This window comes from Odocoileus virginianus, chromosome 2, assembly GCF_023699985.2.
Source record: "Odocoileus virginianus isolate 20LAN1187 ecotype Illinois chromosome 2, Ovbor_1.2, whole genome shotgun sequence".
NCBI lineage: Eukaryota > Metazoa > Chordata > Mammalia > Artiodactyla > Cervidae > Odocoileus > Odocoileus virginianus.
In genome coordinates, this window is record NC_069675.1 from 74819491 (window position 1) to 74842501 (window position 23011).

At 35.1% G+C, this 23011-nt stretch overlaps 1 protein-coding gene across 10 annotated transcripts in view; it reads left to right on the top strand.

Moving 5' to 3' along the window:
- PUM2 (pumilio RNA binding family member 2) overlaps positions 1-19568 on the top strand; it is a 97206-nt gene extending 77638 nt beyond the window's left edge. For 8 of the 10 annotated variants that reach the window (XM_020898280.2, XM_020898279.2, XM_070451309.1 and 5 more), the window contains 8 exons: positions 7393-7660; positions 8496-8625; positions 9782-9916; positions 13306-13443; positions 14073-14198; positions 14440-14561; positions 15251-15443; positions 16619-19568. In XM_020898280.2, the coding sequence (XP_020753939.1) occupies positions 7393-7660; positions 8496-8625; positions 9782-9916; positions 13306-13443; positions 14073-14198; positions 14440-14561; positions 15251-15443; positions 16619-16750 (1244 nt within the window). In that variant the 3' untranslated portion in view covers positions 16751-19568. The remainder of the gene's footprint in view (positions 1-7392; positions 7661-8495; positions 8626-9781; positions 9917-13305; positions 13444-14072; positions 14199-14439; positions 14562-15250; positions 15444-16618) is intronic. The other 2 variants (XM_020898283.2, XM_020898287.2) reach the window with 1 other exon arrangement.
- Positions 19569-23011: the final 3443 nt, after the last annotated feature.

The window sequence follows — 23011 nt, forward strand, 5'->3', positions numbered from 1 at the left end:
GTCCACTTGTACATGGATTGTTTCTGTTCAAATCCTAAAAGATGATGTTGTGAAAGTGCTGCACTCAATATGCCAGCAAATTTGGAAAACTCAGGAGTGGAAAAGGTCAGTTTCCATTCCAGTCCCCAAAAAAGGCAATGTCAAAGAATGCTCAAACTACCGCACAATTGCACTCATCTCACACACTAACTAGCAAAGTAATGCTCAGAATTCTCCAAGCCAGGCTTCAATAGTACATGAATGGTGAACTTCCAGATGTTCAAGCTGGATTTAGAAAAGGCAGAGGAACCAGAGATCAAGTTGTCAACATCCATTGTATCATCGAAAAAGTGAGAGGGTTCCAGAAAAAGTATACTTCTCCTTTATTGACTACACCAAAGCCCTTGACTATGTGGATCACAATAAAATGGAAAATTCTTCAAGAGATGGGAGAACCAGACCACCTTACCTGCCTCCAGAGAAATCTGTATACAGTTCAAGAAGCAATAGTTAGAACCAGACATGGAACAACGGACTGGTTCCAAATTGGGAAAGGAATATGTCAAGGCTGTATATTGTCACCCTGTTTATTTAACTTACATGCAGGGTACATCATGCGAGATGCTGGGCTGGATGAAGCATAAGCTGGAATCAAGACTACTGGGAGAAATATCAATATCCTCAGATATGCAGATGACACCACTCTTATGGCAGAAAATGAGGAACTAAAGAGCTTCTTGATGAAAGTGAAAGAGGAGAGTGAAAAAGCTGGCTTAAAACTCAACATTCAGAAAACTAAGATCATGGCACCTGGCTCCATCACTTCATGCATATAAATGGGGAAAAAGTTGAAGCAGTAACAGATTTTGTTTTCTTGGGCTCCAAAATCACTGCAGATGGTGACTGCAGCCATGAAATTAAAGGAGTCTTGCTCCTTGGAAGAAAAGCTATGACAGACCTAGACAGTGTATTAAAAAGCAGAGGTATCACTTGGCTGACAAAGGTTTGTTGTCAAAGCTATAGTTTTTCCAGTAATCATGTACAGGTGCAAGAATTGGACTATAAATAAGGTTGAGCACTAAAGAATTGATGCCTTTGAGGTGTGGTGCTGCAAAAGACTCTTTGAGAGTCCTTGGACAGCAGGGAAGTCAAACCGGTCAATCCTAAAGGAAATCAGCCTGGAATATTCATTGGAAGGACTGAAGCTGAAGCTCCAATACTTTGGACACCTGATGCAGAGAGCCAGCTCATTGGAAAAGACCCTGATGCTGGGAAAGATTGAGGGCAAGAGGAGAAACGGGCGACAGAGGATGAGATTGTTGGATGGCATCACTGACTCAATGGACCTGACTCAGGGAGGTAGTGAAGGACAGAGTAGCCTAGCATGCTACAGTCCATGGAGTCCCAAAGAGTCAGACACAACTCAGCGACCAAACAACAAAAAATATACTTGTGTACATGTGTCTGTCAGCTCTTTATGTTACTGATAAAGCTTCTGGTCAACAGCAGTCTGACTGTTAGTAATTAGGTTGGAGGAAAGTCAGAATTTATACATATATTTTTGGTGGGGTCAATGCTTCCAGCCTCTGTGTTGGTCAAGGGTCAGCTGGATCCCAATCTCAACAAAATGAGTAATTTGAGTGGCTTTGTTTCTGTTTTATAGATAAATTTATTTTTGAATACTAGCTACTTGTTTAAAAAAAATTATTTTAACATCCTACATTTCTACATTAAAGTATTATTTGACTGTACTGTATTGTCTGAGGAGTATTTTAAGATCATACTCTGTAGAATACTGCACTTTGAAAAGTTTTATGACGGTTGTGAGTTCTTATTTTTGCATGTGTATTTTGTTGGGGTAGGGGTAGGTTTTAAGAGTGTCCTCATGTTCACTAATCACAGAGATAATTTAGTTTTCACTAAAGATGTAAGATTCAGGCAGTCTTGAAATCATACAGGGCTTTTTGATGGAATAATGGATATTGGCAAGTTGAGTAGAGATAGGAATGAGATATAATACTAGTATGAACTGCATAATTAAAAACAAGCTGTTTAAATGCTCTTTGATGAATGAAGATGGTTTCCCTCTTACCTTTGTATTTTTAAAAAGTTCGAAGCATTAGATACTAAAAGGTAGATTAATTACTTACTTGCTTTTAGAAAAAAATTACAAGTAGTAGAAACGGAAGCAGCAGATATTTATTTTGATTTATAGTTTGTTCCTTATATTGTTTGCATACTTATTGTCACAAAATGTATAAATTTAAGGTAGCACACTTGATAGTTACACTTTTTGCCTTTTATGTTAGTCTATTATGATGATGTGGAAGATTATACTTTCAACTAGAATTATGTTGGTTTTAAATTCACTGAAGCCTTGATTTTTTTCCCCAGTAAAAATTGTCTTTATATGGCAAATTTATAGTTAAAAAATTTGCATGGTTTATTTCCTCATGTAACTTTAAACATATCCTAGATTTATGAACGGTATTTGGCATTAAACATTCTTCATGAGGCAAAATATTACTGAAAGCTTTAAGTGAATTATTCAGATATAATAGTTTATTTATAGTTTATAGCAGAATATAATATTTATATATAAGTATAAATATTATAATAGTTTCTAGCAGAATATAACTGAAAGCTTTAAGTGAATTATTCAAATGTAGTTTTAAAAAACTCATTGTAATTATTAGCTGTGCATCCTTAAATGAGGATTTAGCTTCTCTAAGCCTATTGTTTCACAAGTAAAATGGAGATAATATTTTTGTTCTGAGGCTGCAAATTACTGCAACTAAGTGGCTTAAAACAAAATAGTACACACTGGCAAATACAGTTCAATACGATATAACATTTTATGTAGAGTCTATACTTTATCGGTGTCCAGTTAAGAATGCTCAACAAGAGTTCACTATCTCTAAAAGAGTTACTGTGTACAGGACAATAATAAGTCTATATTAATGTGCAGATCCAGGTTGAATGGGGCTCACAGATAGCTGCCTTTTTGTTTCTCAACAAAATAATACTACATGCTGTGGATCCTTAGGATCTAGTGTGTAATGTCAGCTCTGAATATGAAATCATTAAACGGGCTTTCTAAAATAGGTGAAAAAGCTGATTGTATTGAACATAGAAAACCTGTTTAAGACAGTATACCAGAACACAGGATAAAGGTCTGACTGATGTGTATTAGAAATGTGTAGCCAATGTCCTGAAGTGATTTATGTTTGTATTGAGAAGCTCTGCTCTAAAGTCTTTTTCCTGCTAGAGTCTAGGAAAGTACTAAGTGGATCAGCTACGGGTTAGAAGTAATTAAAAGTAATACCTTAAAGTGAAATAGACATCTTCATTTTAGACTTTTTCAAGCTATGCATTCTTTATTATTTACCTATTCCAACTAACTAGTCATCTTTCATTATCATCTTATCCTTCTTGAGCTTTCCAGAGCCTTAATTTCTGAAAAAGACCCTGCCTAGTAAGCCTGTATATAGTTGTACCCTTTTCAGGGCCCCAGATCTTCTAGTTGAATTAGCTTTTTGTTTTTTTGTTTTTTTTTTTTTCAAAATTAATAGTTGACAGCCTGAATCCAAAATGAAACCTTAATTTATCTTGATTCTAATCCATTAGTCTCCAAACTTCTATCAGAATAATCTTCAAGTAGACCTTTTTTCTTTTTTTGAAATAAAAGCTATCTACTGGGAAAGATTCGAGAATCTATGTTTTTTAAAAAACAGAAAAAAATAATAGGTTCAGGAGCTGCCTTTTTAGAGGTGGAAAATGAGATTTATTTTGTGGTGGTTTCAGTTGTATATTTTTCTCCCCTGTCTTTTTGTCAGTATCTTAAGATCTTTTTGCTGTCTGATATTTAATAGGGAAGGATTTTAAAACAGTGGCCTTCTCAAGGAAATTAATGAAAACTTATAAAATCATACTACTTTTGCTAGTATAAGTATAGTTATTAGGTGTTTGCCTTCATTCAGTTGTCATGAATGAGCTTGATAGGTACCTGTGTAAATAGCATATAAGGGGCAGCATACAACTGTGTGATAACCTCTGGCCTAAGAGTCCTGGCTGACTGGCTACATGTCACATCACTTTTGGACCATAGTGACTTTATCTGTGAAATTAATAGCACAGCTCTCCCTGTCCCATATGTCTTTATTAAGCTAGTGATTAAGGAGTCATAAATGTTAGGGGTGAGATCAGTGATAAATTGAAGGGAGTGTTATCCCTTTAACACATTTGGTGGAGAACACATCTGCTTTTAGATGACCAGTAGCAATAGTATGGTGGGCTTTCCTAAATGGCTCAGTGGTAAAGAATCCACCTACCCAGCAGGAAACTTGAGTTCAGTTCCTGGGTCGGGGAGATCCCCTGGAGAAGGAAATGGCAACCCATTCCAGTTTGCTTACCTGGGAAATCCCATGGACAGAGGAGCCTGGCAGGCTACAGTCTGTCAGGTTGCAAAAGAATTGGACATGACTTAGCAACCAAAAACAGGAGCAGCAGCAATGGTATGAATATAAATGACCAATTTGTTTGCTTTTAATAATTTTGAAATGATTTCAGACTTAAAGTCATTAACAGTTTTTTAAAAATCTAGTTTATCCCAGATTTTCCAAATAAGTGAATTTGCTTTATTGTTCTTTCCCTCTGTTCTATCCCCCTCTGCATTATGTGTCCCTTCACACCCATTTTTTTCCTGATATTTTGGAAAGGAAGTTGCAGACACAATGTCCCTTACTCATAAACATATCCACGTATGTGTGTGTATTCTAAAAATTTAATCTTGAACTATTTCTCAGTCTTTTATGACCTCGACATTTTTTAAAGGTATAGGCCAGTTTTGTAAAATGTCCCTAAATTTCATACTATGTTTTTGATGATAATGCTTTCAGTGTTTAATTTGCCCCTGCCCCATCTTTTTTTTTACTTTTTTTTTTTTTTTTTGGTTGCATGGCTTGTGGGATCTTAGTTTCCTGATCAGGGATTGAACCCTGGCCCTTGGCAGTGAAAACGTGGAATCCTAACCACTGGATCAGCAGGGAATTCCCTAAAAGCAACCACATTTTAAATGTTTAACATATATTTTAAATTGAGTTTAAATGCTTATATTTAATTACTTTGTAAAGAAACAAAGGCATCTTGACCCTTTGTGAAATTAATTTTTCAACTTTATATATGAAAATGCTAATTATAGTTAGTTTAGAACTGAAATTCCAAGATTTTTAAAGCTCAAAGCAGTTTGGCATTCCTAGACATTTTATGTTGTCAAAGAGTACATCAGGAGTTTGATGTATTAGGAGCTCATAGAATATAATCAAGAAATATCTAGACACGGGAGGAATTCGTATTAGATATTGATAGGACTGTTTGGAAGGTACTAAATAAAGTTATCATTTTCTGGGATAAATATGTGTTTTGAATTTGCTATTGAAATCTTTAGTTCATTAAAAATAAAGAGGTAGGATTAGGCCTTATGTTTCAGGTACTGATAAGCAGTGGTACAGACATAGTAATGAGTAAGAAGGAGAGAATTGAACATTAGGGTACTGTTAGGAAATCTATGTGAAAAATAGGTTTGGAATACAGGTTTGAAAAGTAAGCTGAAGAATGTAGAGCAGGTACTCTATCTAGCAGGATGCTGTAGGATTTTAGTATAAAATGACATCACGGTAGCCTTTGAATGGGAAGACAATCATTGTTTACAAAAACAAGTTGGAATGATAAGCAGACTACCCCTTCCCTATGAAAAGGTTAAAGAATTGTTAAGAGACTCAAATGGGCTAATGATCAGTTATTGCTGTGAACAATCAGTAGTACTATAAACAGATTAAAATAGGAAGCTGGAAGGATTAATAGTAGTGAAAAGGTCGTGACAGTGTTAACACTGAATTCTTTTCCTTTTTAGAGTATATATGAGCACAAATTTATGGTAGAACTGGAATGAACTTGAGAATTTGATGTTAATGACTTTGGTGTATAAAATTACACACTTTTAAGGTATTACAGAACTAGACCATAGGCAGTTGATGCTACATTAAATATTGTAGTACACAAATATGTGTGTACTCACCATGCATCAGATGCTGTTTTAGGCATGAGGTATCTAGCATATAGGTGAATATAGCCCTGTAGCACTTGACATTGGAAATGGGGCCGAGGATTCAAATAAATAATGTGTATAATATCCTGGATGATGGGAAATTTAATGAAGAAAATTAAAGCTAGAATAGTGGAAACTGAAAGTTAAAGAGGAATTTTCTAACCCACTTCACTCTCCAGGATTATAACTCTTAGCGCTCCTTGTCCCTGTAAATCTTTTTGGCCTTCAGTGCCTTTCTGTGACTTTGCACTGACAGTGTGTCCTTGGCACCATTGTACTCTGGCCTGGATTGAACCTACAACACTAAATAGAAGTGATATGCAGTAGTATAAAGCTGACAGTGGATTTTGTTTATCTGAACTGCTAAGTATGCATTTTCCAATTTTCTATACATTTTTCTTTTTTAAAAGGACACTGTCAAGTACTTTTAAGTGGTTATTTGTCGTAAGAACAGTTACCTGCTTCTGTGTATTTTTGTTTTTATCAACTGCCCTTTAGTATTCTTTGGAATAGGATATAAGTTAACTTAAGAGGTTTTTTATTCATTTGTTTTAAATGACTGACATAAAAACTCTAGAAATAATAAATATGTTTACTGCTCCTATTTTTCATCTGTAAAACAGTAGTGTTTTATGGAGAGTGTTTAAATTAAAAATTTTAATAATTAGTTTGTAATTTAGCTTTATTATGTTGTGGGTTTTTTAAGTTTGAAGTTTAATTAGGTTAACTGAGAAATCATTTTTCTTTATATACAAGTGTATATGACTTAATAAATTTTTATGTATTCCAAAAAAGTAGATTTAGTTGTTGGTATTCCATTAACATTGTGGGTAAATTTCAATCAGCCTTTATTTTAGTGACTTGAAATCTGAGTTGACTATAGCTATCTGTAACTTGTTTATTAATAACTGAAAATTTTGTTAGTGGTTTCAGTATTCTGGTATTGACACTACTATGTATGACATTAGTTGTTGTAATTATGTTTTAAACTAAGCTTCCAAAAACAAATATAGGTTTTGTGTATGATGTTAGATGTTTTTAAACTAAACTGCCAAGAACAACTACAGGATTGGTTTGTTTTTTTGTTTTTTTTTGCCCATGTTTTCTAGTCTCTTTTTCCCCCATATATTATAGCCACACATATTAAGTAAATGTGTGAGAGTTCCCCTTCAACTTTAATTTTCTGTTATACCAATAGGAATTAGTAGGATGAATATTTCTTTATTGACTGCCTTTTTAGTTTAAGTGACTGACTTAAGGAATGACTTTGTTGAAAATATTTGCTGACCACAGTTGCTTTGTTGTAGGAGGACTGACAAATGGTAGTGGTCGATATATCTCTGCAGCACCTGGAGCAGAAGCAAAATACCGAAGTGCTTCAGGCACTTCCAGTCTATTTAGCTCCAGCAGCCAGCTCTTTCCTCCTTCTCGGCTTCGGTATAATAGGTCTGATATTATGCCTTCTGGCCGAAGTAGATTATTAGAAGATTTCAGAAACAACCGCTTCCCAAACCTTCAACTTAGAGACTTGATTGGACACATAGTTGAGTTTTCTCAAGACCAGCATGGTTCTAGGTAGGTGATTATGATTTATGATACTTTCCACTGCATTTTTGCTTTGAAAGAGCCAAGATTTTTCTTGACCAGGATTATTTAACCTGTATAAAAATTGGAATTGTTTAAAAAATAAATATCCAATATGGATTTTTCTTTCATATGAGGGTTAACTATAAAAATACAAATATGTATTTTTTATGGTTCTTCAGTTTTCTATAATAAAAGATAGTAATGTTCTTTTGGTGGATTTTTATTATATTGACTGAATATATTTAATTTCTTTAAACTACCTTTTGAAAATAGTGCTCTGAACTACATTTATGGACTTGTGTCCCTGATGTGTATACTTGTCTAAAAAAATGTTTAAAACAAAGTTAAATGCTTTGTGTTCCTTTACATTAAACAGGATATGTGTGTACTATAATACTTGAAGTACATGCAAATTAGTGTTCTCAAGATAATACACAGAAGAGAAAATAGTATTCAAATTCTAACACATTTGCTAAATTTGAGATATCTCAGTAATATAATTATTAAAATAAATGAATGATCAGTAATATCTTTGTAGTTTTTTTTATTGATTACAATACAACCAGAACTAACTTAAGCATTAAACATCCATGTGTCCAGATTTTTGCAAGTCTGACTAGAAGTTTTAAATTAAGGTGTCAACAAAGATATGCTTCATAACTTTTGTTCTTTTTATTTTAAATGTATAGAATGTATTAATACTGTTTCTGGAAATGACTTTATATGGATATATGTTGGGGTGTGTTATATTCAAATCAGACATGGATTTTGTAGGAGCTTATTATTAATATACTGTCATGGCATTAAAATGTTTCCCACATAGATTCATACAGCAAAAGCTAGAGAGAGCTACTCCAGCTGAGCGACAGATGGTTTTTAATGAAATTCTACAAGCAGCCTATCAATTAATGACAGATGTTTTTGGCAACTATGTCATACAGAAATTTTTTGAGGTAAGCATGCATTCATGTTTGTTCATGCTGAATGCTTAGAAAAGCTCTGAAAGTTTATTCTTCACGTAAAGTTTATTTTCATATAAGAATATATACTTGGGAGAAAATATGTACAGATTCTATATCTAGAATGTATGAAATTCAACAACAAAAAGACAGCTCGGTTTAAAAAGGGGGCAGAGGACTTGAACAGACATTTCTCCAAGAAAGATACTCAAATGTGCACATGAAAAAAAGCTCAACACCCTTATTCATTAGGGAGACGCAAATCAAAACCATAGCTAGTTCCTTTTTATGTCTACTAGGATGGTGGTATTTTAAAATATAGAGAACAATAAATGTTGGTGAAGGTGTGGAGAAATTAGAACTCTTATACATTGTTGATGGGAATGTAAAATGGTTCAGCCGCTGTGGAAGACAGTTTGGCAGTTCCTTAAAAAACTAAACATAAAATTATGATATAGCCCAGCAATTCCATTCTAGGTATATACTCAGAAGTATTGAAAACAAGCACTTAAATGAGCTAGTGTTCATTTCAGCATTATTCACAGTAGTCTAAACGTGGAAACAGTCAAAAAATGCCTGACAGATGAATGTATAAACAAAATGTGGTATATTCATACAGTAGAATATTGTTCAGCCAGAAGAAGGAATGAAGCTTTTCATACATGCTTACTCATGGATGAAACTAAGTGAAATAAGCCAGGTACAGAGGACAAACATTATAAGGTTCCACTTATGTGAAATACCTAAAATAGACAAATTCACAGAGACATAAAGTCGACTAGGGCCTACTATTCTACTAGTAGACCGGTAGGGGAAAGAGTGGGGTTATTGTTTAATGAGTATAGTGTTTGTGTTTGAGGCAATGGAAAAGATTTGGAATCAAATTGTGTTGACTATTGCACATGGTAAGAATATAGTCAGTGCCACTGAAGTCAAAATGTTGTATTTTATGGTTAAAATGTTATGTTTTATGGTATATATTTATTTTTTAAGTGTATGGTCTTTACACTAAATGAGAAGTTTAATACCTAAATGCTTTCTCGATACCTACTTGTGAAATGTAATATTTAAAAATAGATTCAATAGACTGAAAAGAGTGAGTTATTCAAGTTAACAGAACAATAATAAAATCTTTTTCTTTTCCTATCAGTTTGGGAGTTTGGATCAAAAATTAGCCCTAGCTACTCGTATTCGTGGTCATGTTCTACCCTTAGCATTGCAGATGTATGGCTGCCGTGTTATTCAGAAGGCATTAGAGTCTATTTCGTCTGACCAGCAGGTAATTGTAAGTTAAGACAAAATTTTTGTATTATTTTATCCAGTTTTTAAGTTTTATCTTACAGTAATCTTGGAGTGAAATGTTAAATATTTCCACAGACTAAAGTATTTTTAAGAATCTATCTTAAATCATACATTATTAATTAAAAATTATACAACAGATCTTTGACCTGTCTTCTGTTTAGTTCTTCAGCATCTTTTCTAAGTGAAAATATTTGAGTATCTACTATGTGTCAAGTACTAGGTGGTAGATGTTTCTGCTACCATTTATTCATTTGATTTTCTATAGTATAAGGGGTACATTTTACTATTTCCAGTGTTTATTTGGATTACATTTATATTTCTGTTAATAAGAATGAATATTTTAACAACCATTTGCATATCTGTATGCCAGTTAAAAATGTATTTACAGGAAATTGCCTGGCGGTACAGTGGTTAGAACTCCATGCTTTCCCTGCCAAGTGTGCAGATTCAGTCCCTGGTTGAGGAACCAAGGTCCCATAAGCCATGCAGCATGGCCAAAGCGGGGAGAAAAAAGTATATACAGAGTTTTAAATGTTTCACTCAACAGGAAAAGTAGCCTAAGCATCCTCTTAAGAAGATTTACAGTTCTTTAAAAGAAGGAGAGCACATATAAATTAATTAAATGGGAAATATACCATATTCTAGGATGGAAAGATCTAAGTATTTTAAGCTTAAAGAGTTAAATAGTTTAAGTTAAAAAAGGATTAGTGCAATTCCAATTATGTATCATACGAATTTTTTTGTAAATGATCAAAATAAATTAAATTTTTTTGATGTGGAGTATTTTTAAAGTCTTTCTTGAATTTGTTGCAGTGTTGTTTCTGTTATGTTTTGGGTTTTTTTGGCCACGAGTCATGTGTGATCTTAGCTCCCCAACTAGGGATCGAACTCACTCCCTGCATTGGAAGGCAGTCTTAAGTACTGGACTGCCAGGGAAGTCCCCAAAATAAATGTTTTAATTTTAAATAGACAAGGATAATTAAGGAGAGTAGGAGATGAGAAGAATTGCTAATCAACTAGATTTTTTACATTGTGAAGCATCACTAATTAATTAATATGGTTTATGCATTAAAAGACTTTTAAAATAAAATTTATAACCTCTGCCATAGATACTGTTTTGTATATAACTGGTTTATATATTACAGTGAAATACAGTGAGTGAAGAAAACAATTAGTTCTTAAAAGGTATTGGTAATTAGTAAGTTTAGAAAGTTTGACTCTCAAGCTACACACATACAACAAATTCCAGAATTAAAAACAATAATATGTATGTATATATGTATGTAATCACAACAATGAACATCTTGTGAGAAAATAACATTATTCCTCTTGAGGAAATCCCGAGCTTTAGTGTCATTGAAGTTGTGTCATAATGGAGAAAGATCAGTAGTTTGTATAGATACTTAAGAGCTTCTCTGCTCTTAACTCTCAGACTGGTAAAGATATTTTGGAAACAGTTTCAGAGCTTTCTGAGATGCTCTTCCCAGGTTATAATCCTCAAGTTTTCCTTGAATAAAATTTTCGAATTCTTTCTTAAAAAAATGATATTTTGTGTCTCTTTAATATTTGAAAATATAAAGCATTGGGAGTAAGCTTTAGATGAACCAGTTCATGAATAATGGTGTTACATTCTCTGTTTGGATTTTTTTTTTTTTTTTTGGTCCACTCTGCATGGTTTGCAGGATTGTAGGTCCCCAGCAAGGGATCAAACCCAAGCCCCCGGCAGTGAGAGTGCAGAGTCCTAACCTCTGAACCGCCAGAGAATTCCCTCCTGTTTGGATTATTTAGTACATTTGCTTTTGTAATTTAGTCCTCTTTTAACTAAACATTTGTGTAATATCTTGAATTCAAGGATTCCTCTGTCAGAATACAACTGAGATTTTTTGGGTGAGAGAAATTTTAAATATGAATACTGGGAATTCCCTGGTGGTTCAGTGTTTAGGACTCTGCTTCCACTGCAGGGGACAGTAGTTTCAGTTCCTGGTCGGGTAGCTAAAAACTCACTTGCCATGCAGCCTGTCAAATGAAAAAAAAAATGAATATCTTTACACTAGGTGTACTCCATTTCTTCACAATCCTATTTCCTATTACACTGATTAGGTACACAGATTATTGTGTGGTTACTTACATTTTTTCCCTAAGGATTAAGATGTGTGTTAATGAAGTCTTAGAATTTTGTGGGAAAAATAGTTAAAAGAAAATGCACTGTAAGAAGGTTTAACCTTATTATTGAAAAGTGCAAGTAAAGTCGCTCAGTCCTGTCCAACTTTTTGCGACCCCATGGACTGTAGCCCACCAGGCTTCTCCATCCATGGAATTTTCCCAGCAAGAATACTGGAGTGGGTTGCTATTTCCTTCTCCAGGGGATCTTCCTGACCCAGGGATTGAACCCTGGTCTTCCACATTGCAGGCAAATGCTTTACTGTCTGAGCTTATAAATCAAATATAAATAGAAAAATGTCATCTTTGCCCATTAAATGAGTAAAGATCTAAAATCTCCTGAGAATCTGTCCCTGAAGAAGGTATAAAATGTTAAAGGAAAAGAATCAAGTTGTGGCTGGTCCTGTGCCCACCCATTTGCGTGCATGAGCTGCTACCGCTCCCCACCCCCCTCCCCAACCCCAGCCCCGGCCCCCGGAATTGTGTAGCTTGAAGGGTCTTAGTTCCCCACTAGGGAGAGCCTAGGTCCCCAGCAACAGAAGTGAAGAGTCCTAAAAACTGGACCACCAGGGAATTCCCTGAATCAAGTTCTTTATTATAAGATTATTAAAAAGAAGAATAAAAATGCTCAATAATAATGTTTCATAATTGATATATTACATGAAAATTACACTGTTCTTCAGGGCTTACTCAGCTCCTTACCCTTTTCCATGTGCTTGATAATCTCAAATACCCATCAATAATAACTACTTGTGGAAATTCCCTGGCAGTACAGTGGTTAGGATGCCACGCCGCCACTGCAGGGGGCACAGGTTTGCCCCTGGTTAAGGAACTAAGATACTGCATGCTGCATAGCACAGGCAAAAAAATTATGATGATGATAATTTGGGGGAAGGGGTGTGCTTAGTAGAGAAAAGCATAGAATTCTGACATCATTATATTAGTTGTCAGCTGAGAAAGATGAGTAGAAGATATATACAGTGAAGACAGTTTAAATATAGCAGATTGAGTATCACTAGGTTATATTTTAGCAAATATTTACATTATAATTCAAAATATTTTAGTAATTCTGACCTTTAGTGGCTTCTGCTTATTAAAACACTTGAGAATTAATTGCAAACAAATTTTTGAATATACTTTTGTTCCCATCTCAGTGCTTTTACTCCTTTTATGTTGTTTGGTAAGGTAAGTTAAATGTCTTCTCTTTTGCAGAGTGAAATGGTAAAGGAGCTCGATGGTCATGTACTCAAATGTGTGAAAGATCAAAATGGAAACCACGTTGTACAAAAGTGTATTGAATGTGTTCAGCCACAGTCACTGCAGTTCATCATTGATGCTTTCAAAGGACAAGTGAGTTTGACTTTTGTCTTCTAGTTAGAATTTGTTAACACATTTTTTTTTATAAATCCCAGGATAATACCTAGTATTTTCATACAAGGAGATAAATACTGAATGTGTGTTAATTTCTGCCTCTTTCATAGAGTATGAGTGAGTCAATAGATAGCTTCATTTTTGCAGCTGAAAAATGTAGATGAGTTTAATTATATTACTCTAAGAAATAAAGATAACTGCTGTTAGCGTTGTAAGCCTGACGGTGTTTTCCAAATTTCCTGGGAGAGGGGGAAGGAGAGAAGAAGACTTAAGATTGCATAATAAAAGACAGAAAAATAAATATAAATTAGTAACTAATACATAATAATAGTGTCTGATTACAGTGTGCACTACTGCTACCCCACCATCCATTCTTTGTCATTATTACATGCCTCCCTTCTTCTGTTAAAGTTCTTTTTGATCAAAATATCTGTTAGCTCCTGAGTACCCTGTTTCCCAGTCTTTGCCAACGTGGCAGTTGACATATTAAATGTAAATTCCCTGTTCTTGAATGTTAAATGAACTCAACATGTTACCAAAAACCTGTATAAACCAGTCTTTCCAAAAATGTCACAGATTGGAAGTTTATTTCTTCTAATTGTTTTAAGGTATTTGTACTTTCAACTCATCCTTATGGCTGCAGAGTAATCCAGCGCATCCTGGAGCATTGCACTGCAGAGCAGACCTTACCTATCTTAGAAGAACTCCACCAACATACGGAGCAGTTGGTACAGGTATAAAACCCCTAAAATTTGAAATTTTTATATACTTTTGCAAATGGTTCTGATTTTTTAAAGGAAATATAATTTATTGTTAACACACTATGGAGTTAACACACAGTGAAACAAAAGCCTTTTGTATTCTCTTGATTGTACTATTGGGTTTTTAGAAAAATGATAAACATCTTTTTAAAGAATTACTGTTATTCCTAATGAATGACTTTAAGGAAATCAATTTTTAAATGTCTGCATTCAGGATCAGTATGGCAATTATGTTATTCAGCATGTACTGGAACATGGTCGACCTGAAGACAAGAGCAAAATTGTTTCTGAAATCCGAGGAAAGGTGTTAGCCTTGAGTCAACACAAATTTGCCAGGTATTGCATTATTTTCTCATTCCAAGGGAAAGGTCTTTTAACACTCTGACTTTTTAAGCACAGAAATGCATATAGACTGTAACATTGGAATACATGTTTTTTAGTAGAGGCAAAAGGTACATCTAGAGTGTTGCTTTTGTTCTTAAAGAATCTACATGACAAATTGGTTTGCCCATATATATTCCATTTTTGAAATCTGTGTTTGGAAAATTATTGCTTCCCAAGATGTGTGGATAATTGCACATTTAATTTATCATGCTCATGAAAGCCTCAGACCTTATTAATGACCTAGTTTCCCCCCCTCCACCCCCCTTGAATTATGGGTCTTTGTTTTTATTTGGCCATACCACATGGCCTATGGGTTCTTAGTTCCCCAACTAGGGATCAAGCTCATGCCCCCTGCATTGGAAATTCGGGGTCTTAACCACTGGACTGCCAGGGAAGTCCCGATAGTTTAATTATTATTTAGTTATAATTTTAAGAGGCCTGTCATTAAACTTGGGGATGTCCCGTATGGATTCTTCCATAATACTAATTTCTGTTTTAGAAGTAACTGGAGAATTACAAGAGAATCCTGTTTTGACTCTTCTGCCTTCCAATGCACTGAACAAGTTCTTTCAGAAGCCAGAGAAAGTTTTCTGTAAAAAAATGGCAAAATAATTTTCTGTTTATGTACTTTAATTTTTTAGCAATGTAGTAGAAAAGTGTGTTACTCATGCCTCCCGTGCTGAGAGAGCTTTACTGATTGACGAAGTTTGCTGCCAGAATGATGGTCCTCACAGTGCCTTATACACCATGATGAAGGACCAGTATGCCAATTATGTCGTTCAGAAGATGATTGATATGGCTGAACCTGCTCAGAGAAAGATAATCGTGCACAAGGTAATACCGTTTGTAGCACTTAAAATAGATGATTCAGTTTGTTCAGGCTACTCCTTTAACTTCCTCAGAATGTCTGAACTACAGAAAAAGTTTAAAATCAGTGGAAAACCTTTGGCAGATGTAGGTATGCTGTACGCTTTTGTTAAGTAATCAGCTCAATAAAATCACATTCATTTCTCATATTTACATGCCAGTAGCATTGTCTTTCCCTTTACCTAATCAATTAAGCTGTTTTCTCTCTACCCTTTTTCTACAGTCTAATGATTCTCAAAGAAATCATTACTTTCCACAGGAAAACTTACTGTTAAAATGAACACTGGTGGTATTTTTGCCCTCTTGATTTTGTTTTTAAAATTTAATATTTCTGTTTAAGACTATATACCTGTAACACTTTTTTCAGTCTTATTTTTTAACTGCATTATTTATTTACCAATTTCATATTTAGGGCATTTCAATTACTTATTTTTTAGTAACTGTTCTTAGCAGTGTTTTATGTCAACATCTTTGCATAATTAAATGGTTTTGTAAGGTAAATTCCTAGATGTGGAAATTGGTGGCACAAAGTATGTGAACATGTTACATTTTAATAGATTCTGCCAAGTTGCTTTCCAAAAATTTTGTAGAAGCTTGCATATCTGTCTGATACTTGCCTGTTTATCGTTATCTCATCAATACCAGTTATTGCTTATAAAATCTTTTCCAGTCTAGATGGAAAGATAATGATTATGATTCTTCTCATAGGCGTTTTTAAAACCATTAGGGAGATAATGAATATCTTGAATGGATTAGCTCTCAGACATCTTGCTTGTCCATGTCTTTTGCTCCATTTTGTATTGAATTTTTGTAGTTGCTTAGAGTTATAGAATTCTACCCTCATAAACTTCGTAAGAATATACCAGCTCATTAATGATACTTCTCTGATATGTTTGGAGTTTCTCTGTTATTTGCATGTGTAATAGTTTATGGGACTAGTGGCTTGTTTTGTTAACTAGACAATTTTGAAAGTAGAAGTTTGGAGAGAGTGGAACAGAACTGCTTTTGCAAATGACTTTCTTTGGATTTGAATTTTGAAATTTCAGTTATTTCTTCCAAATCACCCAGATTTGGGGGCAGTTTTTTTAGGAATCAGAAACTAAAATAACTTAGATTTCCTAAGCAGATTATTTATTTTTCAGATTCGGCCTCATATTACTACTTTGCGCAAATATACATATGGAAAGCATATACTGGCCAAGTTGGAAAAATATTATTTGAAAAATAGCCCAGATCTAGGGCCTATTGGAGGACCACCAAATGGAATGCTGTAAAGGAAAAAAAGAAGATAATGTAACCATGTGAGAGGAACGTTACTTTTGTGAATTATCAAAACACAACTCAACTATGAATCTTCAAATTTTTTTTAAAACAAAACTATTTATTGACTTTATTCATCCATTTGTAAATTTTTTAAGGTTCTTGTGTATATTTGGGGGTGGGGGTGGTGAATTATAAATTATATTCAGCCCTGAGTGGAGACCTATCAGATTGGATTGCTGGCAAAGCACAGAATGCCTGTATATGATGTAACTGTATCAAAAAATGCTGTCACATATTTTGTAAATTTTTACCTTGTAAAGTCACAAAAATAGTTTTTAAAGGAAAAAGTACAGTATTCTTTTAATAAACTGGCTTACAGTCTGGTAGGTCTACGGACCCCATAGCACAACAGGTTTATAGAGATGTATATAGAAATATAGTCCTTATTTTTTTTTTGTCCTTTGTGTGAAGCCTTTTATAACAGATTAACAATCAACTGCATAAATATTATTAATATTTTAAAAAGAAAGTTAAGTTGTATTTTGGTAATTCACAAACTATCATGCAAATAAAAACTCAGTAAGATAAGAATTAAGTGATTTGAAAGGAAAAGAACTTATAGTATTTACAATGGATATGGTTTTAATACAAATACTGCCCTAAAATGTCTCTGGCAATGTACAGAAGTATTGTATATACTTACATATGTAATTGTTATAAGAGGTAGAAAAAACAGAATCATGGTGACACTTCCATCCAGTTAAGTATACTAAACGAAAAGTTAAGTTCCATTTTAACTTTTCAGTTTGGTTTGCGATGAGAAAGAGTGGAGATTTGTATATTATTTTGCTTATAGAATTACAAGGACATGTTGAGAAAGCGTTGAGCTTTATTTTGCTTTTTCATAGTAGAGTCAAAAAGTAGGAACCTGATAGAGGTGAAAAGGGGCCACTGAAAAGTGAATTTGATAGTTCAACATTTAAGCATGATTACATATTCAGATAGCTTTTTTTTGCTTCCTATAAATATATGCATTGTGTGTGTAGTAATAGATGTAAGTTTACACTTGGAAAGCAAATCTTGTTTCAATGTTTATTATAAAAGCCTTGCTAATTTGGTAGTGATGCTTTCTTTGGTTGTACAGGTGTATATTTGTAAACCTCAATGCTGTAAATGGAATTTGTTTTATCTCTTTGGGAAACATTTGCATTTTGGTGTACATTTATGTCCCTGCCCTCTGACCTGGCATATAGTGTTGTATAATGTAAATTGATTTCTCCAAATTGAAAGTGATTTTTTAAAATTTTTTATCTTTATATGGTTTCAGAAGTATGAACCAGCTTTCTTTTTATTAATGTGAAAAACATTTTGTTTTATAACATAATTGTTGACTCTGTTAATATGGACATGCTAGGATTTGGATCACTTTCAAGAAGTCAGGGTATTGTGCATAATAGAAAGTATTGGACTGAGATATTTGATTACCATGGAGGCCAATGCTTTTTCCATCTTATTAAATGTGATGTGACTTTTTTTCTTTGTACAGAAGAGTACTGTATTTTTGAATAGCCTACTCCCAAGTAATAGCAAATCTGTATGATAACATTTTTTCTCTGGACATAAGACATAACAGTAACATGATGTACATTTACAAGCGGCCTTATGTACATTTCCCAACAATCTTTTTAAGGCAAAATTGTGACCATATGTGTATAATTAAAATCGTTTTTAATCCTTTGCCTATGAAAATATTTTGGAAAAAAACTTGCTTTGTATATTCAGTTTCTGAAAGATAAAGAAAGTGCTTTGTATTTTGTTGAAGTCAGTATTTTGTATAAAACTTTTATGTTGACCCACTTATGTTTAGTGCTAAAAACTAATGAACCATGCTATCTCTTTCAATTGAATATGTAAGGGATTTTTTTATTGGAAGTCTGCAGAAGAATACCAGTCTTCTGAGCACAATAGTGAACATAAAGATTTTTCACATAGCTGTTCATATCATGAACCTAAGAATAATGGCATGAAGTTTGGGGTGCCAGGCATAGTTTTTCATGTTTTATGTTGAGTTATTCTAGTTTTCTAACCCAACATTCCTTGTTGAGGCCATTAAATTTGTTGCTGTCCCTTCTCACAGTCACACTTGTTCATCAGCATGTCCCAGCCATAGTGCAGAGCTTTTTTCCCTCCATACAGGGCTGCTCCCTGCCGCCCTTCGTGCTTTGTTTTGCCAGCCTCAGAACGTCTTGGCCCTGTGTTGGACTTTTGTTCCCAGTATCAGCTCATGGTTTCAGGATCAAAGTTGTCCTTGTTGGAGATTGGTGGTGACTTTCCTGGATTTGCACAGTTAAATTCCTGGTTTTTCTTTAACTTCTGTTCACACAGACAAATTATTTCTGCAGATTTAGAAAGTCCTAGAGAACAGCACATTGGGAAACTGGACCATTGTCTTGGATTCCTGATGTTCTTGTGTGTCCCATTATTAACAACCCAGTCTTCCCAGTATTTTAGGGCTTATCGTAGAAAAATATCTGTTACTCTAGAAATTTTGATCTGCCATTTTTGATGCCCACCTCTCTGATTCCACCTTTTAATAAATTGGCATGAGGTTTTGGTATAATCTGAAAATGACATTTTAGAATAAACTTAATTGGGCAGAACCACTTAGGCTTTACTCTTGGTTGTCTTTTGATATGAATTGTCTCTGGACCAGTTTGTCTAAGTCCTGGCTCTTATTGGTTCATATGAAATAATGTTATCTTCACTTCTTTGTATATTATGTATAAATTAGAAAATGAAAAATGTGTGAATAACATTGTATGAAATAAATCTGGTCTTGTGTTTTTCTCTTCATAAAATACCCCACTGTACCTCAATTACAATTCCCATTGACCATTCAAGTTTACCCTGATTTAAGAAAAATGAAAATATCTTTATCACATGGATGCTAGTCTGGGGCCAGTGATTGCACTGATGGTGTGAATCCTATCTTATAATATTTATAATCTCTGTCTAACTACATAGAGTCATTACGCACTTCATATGATGAAACTTTAACCCTGTTTCTTTATTGATAAAATGACACTTCAAAGTTGTTTTTGAGGATTAAATTAAATCACATATCTTTACCCACAGGTGTTTGTTTCCTTTGCACATACATGCACTTTAGGAGACTATGTTGTCTAAAGGTACAGTCTGGGTTCAGGCCTGTATTTAAAGTTAACCTCACTTTTCACAAACCTTGTAAATTTGATTGTGTTATCTCAGCCTTAGTACCTTCATTTTTAGCATGAAGTGAAATTCGTTCAGTCATATCCGACTCTGCGACCCCGTCGATAGTCCATGGAGTTCTCCAGGCCAGAATACTGGAGTGTGTAACCTTTCCCTTCTCCAGGGGATCTTCCCAACCCAGTGATCGAACCCAGGTCTCCCACATTGCAGGTGGATTCTTTACCAGCTGAGCCACAAGGGAAGCCCTCATCTTTAGTATGGGATGGAGCTATTTTTAAATCCTTGGTTGTTTTAAGAATTGAAGATATATATAGAGAGAGACCTAGAACCTAATTCTCAACCAGTGTTAATACTGTTTCCATTTTCCTGTGCCTTCTATAGCTGATTTTTTAAATCTATATAGATAATTTGGTAGAATTCAAAATGGATATCTTCATAAAACTAAGTGGGAAAAGGAATTTTTCTCATACACATTGTTTATCCTCCATTTTTGTTTTATCCTGGTTTAGTTCGATTCCAAACTGCTAGCCGTTCTGGAGTGTTTCACCTACCCCATTATAGTGATGAAATTAAAGTTCCTAAAAGGAAAATAAATGTCACATCCTCCCACCCTAGTCTATCAACATCACAAAAGTGTTTTACTAAAGTGACCTGGGTAGTAGTCTGTTTGCCCTCGTAACAATGGTTTCTCCAAAGCGGGTGGGTGAGTAGAGGAAGGCGGAGAAAGCCCTAAGGAGTAGTCTTCACTGTCTACCTTACCCATCTGACTTGAAAGGACTGGATCAACATATGGGATTTGATTGTGCAGCCATTTGGTAAATTTATCTCTAGACACAGAAGGAATAGAGCTCTCGGTAAAGGCTCCAGTGTGCCTCTGGAAGGCACTGCTGAGGGCAAGGAAGGGGTCAGGCCTAGGTTGGGCCCTGAGGTGTGTGAACTGTGTGGTTACCCTTCAGGCCTCTTACCTGAAGTTATCTGCCTGTAAGTAGAAATAACATCCTGACTTCCTGTAGAACCTCAGACCTGAGAGTACTTGATGGTAAGAACCTTATAAGTATAGAGTAGATCTGTGGGAAGCTCAAAATTCAGTGGAATATTTGTTGAACTTTTATTATCTATCTATACATGCTGTTGATAATTTGTTTCTTTTTGTGCCAGTCATACAACTTTTTTTTTCCCCTGAAGTTTGGTCATTTAAGAGAGAAATTGGGTACATTTAGATTCAAATTTTCCTGGGCATAAGAGTGTAAATGGTTCAGTGTTTGAACTCTAGAACTGGACTGCCCAGGTTCCCTTAGTTCTACATTTTTAGACAGGCATTTTCATCTTTTAAGCCTTAGTTTCCTCTTGTGTAGGCAAGGGATAAAATACCCACCTCCTAAAATTGTGAGGGTTAAAGGAGAATATATGTGACGTGCAGGGGCAGTGAATATTCAGTGCCCTCTGTTACAGTTGGGTTTTGTTTTTTATTTGCCTATGTACCACCTCAAAATATTTGACTTAGAGCTCTTGTTCTGCAAATGAGATCTTGATTCAAGTTAGCAGATAAAGCACTAGGAAGTAGGAAGAATACTGGAAGAAGACATGAGTAGGAAACTATAGCATTTTAATTTTTTTCTTGGTACATTTAGTCTTTTTTTTTTCCCCCCCTTGGTACTAATGGAGGTATTAGTAGCTTTGGCCTGTTGGTGAATGGATACCAGGATGGAAGCAACACAAAGAAATGAAAGGCAATGTGGTAGAGAACTCTGTCTTCACACACACACCTAGAAAAGCATAGTAAGAGACTCAGAAGGCACCGAGGTTTTTGGTCTCTACCATTCCTCATGCCCATCCCTTGTACCATTTTCACTGAGTGAGTGATTCAGGAACCCTTTATGCTGGGGTTATACTCTGTCAGAGGAGTGCTCTGCCAATATATTAATGTTTTGCTGAGTGGTTAAGGAGTTGCTCTGGATCATTTCTGGGTATCTACTTGCTTTGAGAGCTGAGCTGTAGTAATAGCCCAGTGTGGAAAAGCTTTCTGTGACTGATGTGACCTAAAGGAAGCCACAGTATCCCTCCTCAGTAATTTCTGCCAATTTGGCTTATTCTAGCAAGGAGAGCATTTAATGGAGAAAAATGCCCATTGGCCTTCTAAAACAATCCCTCCAGCATCTGCCTGTGCAACAAAGTTAAGCAGAAATCTCCTCTCAAAGCAGTAGGTATGTAGAAATCAGACCAGAGGGTCTCACCCAGGTCTTGATACCAGTCACAGAATTTAGCCTTCAGGGTCTACGTGATAACTCCTAGTGGACAGAACCATCAAACTTCCTAGGCTAGTTAATGGCTGCCTGAGAAGATTGTGATTCTCGCACCTTGACAGACATTTTAGGAGTAGTGCTGGGGCCCATGCAGTTGAGTAGGAGGTTCTCATTAAAAGTTCAGGACCAGGCCGTTACTGTGAACCCAGAACCTAAGTCATGGTCAGGGTTTATGGAAAGATTGGTAAACAGTGGAGAAAAAATATACCACAAACCATTCCATGATCAAATGATGCTGAGAAAGCATTGTATCCTATTTATTGTTTGGAAAGAGTAAGGCTGAGAAAAAATTAGTTTATACCTCAACAGCTTTAAATTTAGACAGAAATCAAGAATTCAAATATAAACAGGTGAGAAGCACAGCACAGGATGCAGCGCCTTGGGCTAGGAAGGAAAAGGAGAAATGGATAGACTTACACTAGGATGAGTAGGTGGACCTGGGAAGTTGGGGTTGAGGCCATGGCATCAGCTGCCATGTTTTCTTACAGTTGTGTTTAATGAACACTTCAAAGAATGAGGTCCTTGAAGCACTGCTGTGGTTAACAACAAGAAATCATCATAAATTCTTGAACAAGGAGTGGCAAGTGCAGTGCTGGAAAGGACTCACCTACATGATGGGCAGAGCTTTGGAAGTAGGGAGAAACTGAAGGGAGGGTGAAGTTACCACTATGAGTTACAGAGTTAGAGAATTCCCATTACAACTGCCAACTCCTCAGTCTCACTCAGGCCTTTCATGAG